General features: G+C 39.1%; 1 protein-coding gene across 1 annotated transcript; it reads left to right on the top strand.

Annotated features, from left to right (window-relative positions):
- Positions 1-367: 367 nt before the first annotated feature.
- On the top strand, positions 368-2,783 carry LOC120290343 (dynamin-related protein 4C-like). Its single transcript, XM_039306346.1, has 2 exons — positions 368-1,101; positions 1,209-2,783. The coding sequence occupies exons 1-2, from the start codon at positions 445-447 to the stop codon at positions 2,547-2,549; spliced, it is 1,998 nt and encodes a 665-aa protein (XP_039162280.1). The 5' UTR covers positions 368-444; the 3' UTR covers positions 2,550-2,783.
- The last annotated feature ends 5,690 nt before the right edge of the window (positions 2,784-8,473 follow it).

Genomic DNA, 8,473 nt, shown 5'->3' with positions numbered 1-8,473 from the left:
CGAGGTTATGTGGCAAACTGTACTTAAAGTTCCTAACTTTAAGGTCTAATTTACAATCATGAGACTTTGGGACAACAGAATTTTGTCCACCTTATGTTCCTAAATTTGTCCCATCCGCAACGCCAACCCCCTCCATGAAGTCATCTCAATGTGGCAAACTGTACTTAAAGTTCCTAACTTTAAGGTCTAAGTTTACAATCATGAGACTTTGGGACAATAGAATTTTGTCCACCTTATGTTCCTAAATTTGTCCCATCCGCAACGCCAACCCCCTCCATGAAGTCATCTCAATGGTCCAATTTGCGATGGAAGTCTAGTCTCTAGTCTCTATATAATGAATCCATAACTCCAACACTCCATAGAACGAAATCATCACTTCACATCTTTTATTTCACCGATCAAACTGATCCAAAGTTAAAAGGAAACTTGGAGAGGCTGCAAACGATGGGTGACGACCGGGCTTCTGTCCCCAGTGAACCCGAACCCAAGCCCAAACCCGTGTTGGTTGCCCATACGCCACCACTCGCCGCCTCCTACAACGACCGGATCCGCCCCCTGCTTGATGCAATCCACAGGCTGGGAAACGTCATGGTCATGGAAGAGGGCATCCATCTCCCCATCATTGTCGTCATTGGCGACCAGTCCTCAGGCAAGTCGAGCGTCCTCGAGTCCCTCGCCGGCATCAACTTGCCACGGGGGCAGGGCATTTGCACGCGCGTCCCTCTCATCATTCAACTCCAGGACATCCCTCAAGCCGATCGCCCTGAGCTCTACCTCGACTTCAATGGCAAAGTCGTCCCCACTGACGAGGACAACATCGCCAAGGCCATTAATGATGCCACTGACGAGATCGCGAGTCATGGAAAGGGTGTCTCGAACGCGCCGCTGATTCTGGTCATCAAGAAATACGGCATCCCGGACTTGACCATGATCGACTTGCCTGGAATCACGAGAGTCCCCGTGAACGGCCAGCCTGAGGACATCTACGAGCAGATCTCGAAGATGATCATGGAGTGCATAAGGCGTGAGGAGAGCATCATCCTCAATGTCTTGTCCGCGACGGTTGATTTCTCCACTTGCGAGTCCATAAGGATGTCACAAGTAATTATAATCTAGACTCGCTTGGCTCCCGTATCAATTGAATACTCGAATAATTTATTTTAACTCAAGGAAATGAGTCTATACGATTATTCGTTTTTGTGTTGCAGATGGTGGACAAGACCGGCAGGAGGACTCTGGCGGTCGTCACAAAGGCTGATAAAGCTCCAGAGGGATTGCTTGAGAAGGTGACGGCTGATGATGTCAATGTAGGGCTTGGCTATGTGTGTGTGAGGAGCAGGATTGGTGCCGAGACCTACGAAGAAGCGAGGCAGGAAGAGGCGAAGCTGTTTGACACACACCCTCTGCTGTGCAAGATCGACAAGTCCATTGTCGGTGTGCCTGTCTTGGCACAAAAGCTAACGCAGATTCAAGCCACCTTCATTGCCAAGTATTTGCCTGAGATCGTCATGAAGATCAATGACAAGCTGGACGCAAACCTCGCAGAGCTTGAGAGGATGCCCAACAATCTGTCCTCGCTCGAGGATGCTATGATGGCCTTCATGGAGATCATGGGGTCGGGGAAGGAATCGCTGAGGAAAGTCTTTCTGAGAGGCGAGTTAGACGAGTACCTGGACGAGAAGGACATGCACTGCACTGCCAGGCTGGTGGAGATGCTGAACCAATACTACAATGAGCTCCGAAACTGCACCGAGAACAACCTGACGACTAACTTCTTGTTGGAGGAAATAGGGGTCTTGGAAGAGGCCAAAGGGATCGGCCTCCCGGACGTCCTCCCTCACGACGCCTTTTCTTTTTTTTTGCAGCAGAAGATGAAGGCTATATCAAGCAAGCTTCCGAGTCTTGTGGTTCGCATTTGGGACTACATTGAGGGAGTTGTGATTCAGGCGTTGATGCAACACTCGGAGAATTATCCTCAGCTGCAGTCGTCGATGAGAAGAGCGGTGTCTAGTCTGATCAAGAAGATGAAGGGGAAGATGATGAATAGGATGATGAAGATTGTAGAAATGGAGAAGCTCACTGACTACACTTGCAGCCCTGAGTACCTGCTGGAGAGGGACAAGTTGATGAAAGAGGAGGGCCTTTTCTTACGATGCTATACAAACTCGATCAGCATTAGCCTTGAGGGGTTCGGGTTCAGGGATGTCAACGTGACCCATCTGCATAATCACAACCGGCAGCTGATTCAGCAGGCGTTCCATCTGAAGATGAGGATGATCCCATACTGGAAGATTGCGCTGAGAAGGTTTGTCGACATGGTGGCGCTGCATCTGCGGTTCAGCATGCAGAACTTGGTGAACAAGGAGATGGAAAGGGAGATTAGGCGCGAGCTGAGCGGGCCTGGCATCAAGAGGTTGATGGAGGAAAAGCCGGAGATGGTGGAGAAGCGTGAGAAGCTGAACAGGAACATCAAGCTGCTGAGGGAGTCTGCGGAGGTGGTGGCCCAGTTCATGAACCGGATTGCTACCGATGGCGATTACAATCGCTAATTAGCGTCGTTGCTCTGTTTTTCTCTTTTTCTTTATGGCTTGCGAGGAATTCTGTGAGGAAAAGATATATATATCAGCGTATTCTTGTTAGGTTAGGAGGTTCTGTGTGGGATTCTACTGAAGTCTTCAATTAGCTTCCTATGAATAGTTCTTGATGATGTCCTAGTTCAGATGGCCATGTTTGTTGATCTACCAGTCGGTTTCAGAATGTTGTTTTTACTGGTGGTTTGTCTTTCTGCAAGTGGGTTTGGATGGGCCAGGATCAATCAGAAAGAAACCTGAGTTTTAGGGGCAACGTCAAAATTGGCTTTTGAAATCTTAGATGCCGTATGGTTAAGTTCATATATAAACAGTTCTTATTTGTTTTGTAAAGCAAAAGTAAACGGTTATTCACGTTAAAACACTTTGGATGGTTACAAATAGAATTGGTTACTTCAAAAGAAACAAAAGCCAACACTATCTTGAAAACACAATTTTCGTCTCTTAAAATTGGAAAAGCGATTCTCTCTCTATATTATTTGGAGACCAAAAATGTAATTTTAGATTAATTGAGGGCAAATTTTGACACCAGTCTTCTATATAAATATATGTATTTTCATTCTTCTTCACATGTATTGATCGAGACTTTTTAAACTATTTTCAAAATCAATTAGAAGGATAAGTTGCCTCGAAATTCCTTTTATTTCTAATTTAAAACTTGTCTTCTAAGTGATAAGTGTATTACCAAAGGAAATGAATTCATCTAGGTTCTAATATGTGAGTGCTAAAATTTACAACAATTGTAGTACTTCATTTAATTTGCTCCTTTTTATCATGTCCTAGATATGTACATGTATATATTCCTCACACTTTTTTAATATTTAAGTATTGATATTGAAACAAGTTTCATTTGTTTATTTTGATTAGTTGATATTTAGTTTAAATGTCTAGCTTATGAGAGAAAAGTATCATGGAATTATAAATAAAATATAATTAGCAGTTGGGCATGATAAATATTATTTTAATGAAAATTATATTAAATAAATCTTTATTATCAAGCGTAACTAAATGCCGATTTTAATTAAGAAACTTTTAAATAAACTAAAACAAGTTAAATGATTGTATTGTTTACAAATAAAAACAAAAATAAACATGTCCAAACAGCACCTTAATCAAATTTTCAATTTGTACATTAATATATTTTTGTCAAATCAGTCCTTATCCTATCTGACTAGAAATAATTTGATCCCGTTAGCTCACATGACAATCCAACCCAAGTAATACACATTTTATCAACAGGTTAGCGATTTATATAATCGGATTGAGAATTTAGTACGGGATCATCACCCCACTAGCGTCGCGAGGGCAGGTGGCCCTCATCATGGGTGGGCCTATGAGGGCTTGTTTACCCTCATTTAGATCTGGGTGAGGGCAAGAGCCCTTGCGCTCGGTAGTGGCACAAACACATGCCACCACCGAGCCATGGTCAATGGACTCTCATGAGAGCCAACTGACCATTGTTGGCAAGCAGTGACACCAGCAATGAATGAGGCTCTTGCTCGCGATGAGGGCTGTGGCTCCAGCGTGGCCGCCAATGCGGCCCAAGAGCTCTCGCTTGAGACCTTGACAAGGAGGGTCCATGAGAGCCAACTGACCATTGTTGGCAAGCAGTGGCACCAGCAATGAATGAGGGCTCTTGCTCACGATGAGGGCTAATCTCTAGCGTGGCCGCCAATGCGGCCCAAGAGCTCTCGCTTAAGACCTTGACAAGGAGGGTCCATGAGAGCCAACTGACCATTGTTGGCAAGCAGTGGCACCAGCAATGAATGAGGGCTCTTTCTCGCGATGGCTGTGGCTCTAGCGTGGCCGCCAATGCGGCCCAAGAGCTCTCGCTTGAGACCTTGACAAGGATTTGCCGAAGCTGCTGCGCAAGTGGTGTGGCGGCCATTTCTTTCTTCTCTCGTCACATACTTTCGTTTATGCCAACAATGTTATAGAATGATTATTAGTGCCATAAGTTATCATTTACTAAAAAAAGTTGTGTCGAAAGCAAAATACTGGAGAGAAAAGATTAAAATAAAATAAAATATGAGGACCACTGTTTACGATATTTTAAAGTACAAGGGCATTTTGGAACAGGCTGTGTCTTGTTCTATCTTTGATTGGATAGTAATCCCTTGATTAGTGAGTTAGAAATATAGATATCACCCACCATTTTTTTCCTTAGAAAAGCATAGATGAGAGTAATGCCTATATCTTTATATAACCCACCAATTGGAGGACTAAATACCATGTGTTGACACCATAAAATGATCAACTTTTAGTTACAATTGACGCCAGACTTAATTGATAATAGTAGAGTTTGGTGAACAAAAAAAGTCATCAATGAAAAGAATAGTCGATGACTCGAAGAGCATCGACAACTCGCCAAAGAACTTATCAATAACAAACATCAGTTATCGATGAGAATCCTCGTTGCAAATGAAGTCATTGACATTGAGATGTTACTACCAAGTGGTGATATTATTAGACATGTAACTTTTTTTAGATAAGTGTTATTAGATAATAGGCAACTGCTGAGTGTTTATTCATTGCCACTATTTCTATATTTTGTAACTTCTTGTGGATCAAAGTTGTTGTAACTTCTTGTAACCACCACATATATGATTATGAAGCTATCTTTTTACATTCAATAGAACTATGATTATCAACCTGTTTTTTTACAAATTTATCTTTATCTTTAATTTTTTGCAATTTTGATGGCTAGCGGCAATTGCCTTCAGTATTCATACCCTTAAATTTCTTGTTATTTACTTACCTATCAAAAATCACCAAAGGACCATTCATAACCTTTGTTGACTCACTTATCGATCCATATATACTTGAAATGTATTTCTTCGTTGACTCAATTTCAAAAATCACCAAAGGACATTTTTTTTATTCGAGAAGACTACAGTGACAAGAACCATAAACCAACAAGAATCCGACAATGCTGCTAGCAACAGTAATCCATATTGACGAACTGGTAGTGTAGGAATTTTCAAATCGCTGGGATAGGGGTGGATGGAAATTGTCACGAAGAAGTTGATCTTCCAAGACGTCACAATGAAGTGTGGTTAAGGGATGTTGCTCCCAATCCAACATGATTTCAACTAGGAAAAGATTGCTCTAAGAATAGCAAAATGATATGGCTAATTACATTATGAGTCACATATCATATGTGATCAAGCTAATTATCATTAATGTTGCGCATGATGCCTTGTTGAAGCCACGATCATTCAAGCAACCACTATAAGCAAATCTAGTGGTAACAAGGTACATTCCGGATCTCTTTCCACTTTTTGAGGTTAATTTGAAATAGTCGAGTTGATAACAATAATTTGGCAAATTAGATTGGTTGACAAGCTTATCAATTGCCAAATGTTGTAATTATAAGGTAGTGACTGCATTGGTAACACTTAATGTGACTATTCTAGTTAGGCCGATAAGACCAACATCACCGCATAGGGGCCAAGATGGGCAATCAAATCTATAATTCAACTTAGCATAATTTGACAAAAAGTTTCAAAAACAATTGGGATAAAACAGGGGTGTTATCAAACCTGTATATAGGAAAGCACATCCCGAATGGGTCAATGATAAGCTTTTTCTAAGAAATTTCAAAATGCTCGACTTTGCCTTTTATTGGCGAAGACGAATGATGGACCATCATACACATTGTTCGATTTATGGCCTAGGAAAGGGAAGTAAAAACAAATGAGCTTTTAGGACATAGAATATTTCCTTTTGTAAAAACTGCTTTTACCTGACACACTAATTTATCACCCAATTCAATGTGTAATTGGGCAGAGATAAAAGGACAATTTTCATTCTAAGTTTTGTAGAACGTTACCTGAAATATTGATTGATTATTTGGCCAAACTCTATCAATCGGCTGACCAATTTGTTGCTCGATAGAAGAAGGTTAAGAACAAATGTCTTACTTCACTAAAAAAAAAAAAAAAAAAAAAGATTTCATTAATTTGGCTTTTGATGGATTGAAATTAATCCATGAGAAAAATTGAAGGCTAAGATTTTGCCGATTTATTTCTATTGGCAAGCAGAGTATCTGAGTATGAACAACTTCATAAAGACAAACATAAAGGGTCACCCAAAAACTTTGCAAAAACGTGGCTTTAATGGAAAATTATGAGTCAGAATATAAATCTGTCCTAAATAAAAACATTGAAATGAATGTGGCAAATATAATACTCGACAAGCCTTACGTTATCGATCCTTAAAGCTTGCCAAAATAAAAGAAAAACAAATGGCCAAGCTAAAAACACATTTACTCGTTCGATATTCACAAATTTGACAAAATCTTCAATTTACTCTTCAAACATAGTCTGGGAAACTTAAAGAAAGGCCAAATTATCGTGAGTAAAAAAGATTTAGTAAACAAAAAATATTGCAAATGGCACCATTCATAGAGCCATAACATAATAATGTGTTGTTTTTAAGAATATAATTCGAGAGGCAATTCAATAAGGAACTATCAAATTTCTCAATGATAAAGGGGCATACGTGACCCTTAATTATCTAATATAAATTAATGAAATGATTGATAAATCATTCTATTCTTTCAAAAGGGGCATATGTTGATGCCAAGAAATGACCAACTTTTGGTTATAATTGATAAATGATAGACTTAGTTGGTAATAACAAAGTTTCGTGAACAACAGAATTCATCCATGAAAAGAACAATTGACAAATCGACAACTTGAATAGTATCAACAACTCGCCAATGAAGTTATTGATAGCAACTATCCGTTAATGATGAGAACCCTCACTAGGGATGAAGTCATCACATCAAGATGTAAATGCTGAGTAGCAATATTTTCAAATATGCAACTTCTTTTAGATAATTGTTGCCAGATAATAGGTAAATGTGGGATGGTACTGTTTATTGCAACTAATTTAGGATTTTGTAACTTCTAAAATAAGTGTCGTTGTAACTTCTACTGACAATAGATAGGATTAGGAAGTTATCTTTCCAATTCAATAATAGATTACAAACGTCGATTGTGGGCCATAAATAGCTAAAGTGTACTCTTTGTAAATGATTCTCAATCAATCACATAACTCAACTATCTTTGCAAATTTATCTTTATCTTTACTTTTCCATAATTTAAATAATTGGCCACGATTATTCCTAGTTTTGGCACCTTTAAATTCATTATCATTTACTTTCTGATCTAAAAATTAAAAATGGACTCTTCACATCCTTTGTCAATTTACTTATCGATTAATATATTCAATACGTATTTCATCATCGATTCAATTATGGTGAAGCATCTTTTTAGGCATATTAAAAGGTTTTTCACCGTTGATTTAGTTCCGATAAAATATCGTGACAATTCTAAATCAAGTCGGCGACCCAAATCCTCATCGGTTCTAATTATTTCTCGTTTTCTTAAATTTTTCAAAACTCGATTCTATATCGAGTTAGAACTTTCAAACGAAATTGTTTTATCTATTTTTTTCGAGAGCCGAAAGTGCCAAAGCGTAAAAAAATTGTATATAAAAAGAATATAAAGCGTCCGAGGAAAGGCGCATTAATGAAAGCCAAAGATATGACCAAAAAAGAAAATGAAAGCCAAAGTTAAAAAGTGGAAACTCCCTGCTTTTGAAAGGTCCCATTGTACGGTCTCCCGGTGGCTGAGAGAAAATGTACGGTCGCCCAAGTCCCAGTCCCCAGGCAGAGCAAAGAACCCGTCCATATCATCAATTTAGCCACCCTTCATTTCGTTAAAAAGAAAAATAATTTGCAAAATATTTAATAAAAATAATTGATTATATCTTTTGAAATAATTAGTTTGTGAAAAATATTTCATTGTTGACAATAGTTTCTTTCTAAATCTTTTCGTGGACGATAAAAATATTTTTCGTTAATTCATCTTTATAAG

The sequence above is a fragment of the Eucalyptus grandis genome, chromosome 2 (assembly GCF_016545825.1).
Source record: "Eucalyptus grandis isolate ANBG69807.140 chromosome 2, ASM1654582v1, whole genome shotgun sequence".
Lineage (NCBI taxonomy): Eukaryota > Viridiplantae > Streptophyta > Magnoliopsida > Myrtales > Myrtaceae > Eucalyptus > Eucalyptus grandis.
The sequence above is the reverse complement of the archived record's forward strand: the minus strand, read 5'-3'. Positions and strand labels throughout refer to the sequence as shown.

Bases quoted from the DNA above. Each gene is read 5' to 3' on its own strand.
- LOC120290343 (XM_039306346.1), top strand. From the start codon at position 445: ATGGGTGACGACCGGGCTTCTGTCCCCAGTGAACCCGAACCCAAGCCC. The intron at 1,102-1,208 runs GTAATTATAATC...TTTGTGTTGCAG, and splicing joins AGTCCATAAGGATGTCACAA to ATGGTGGACAAGACCGGCAG.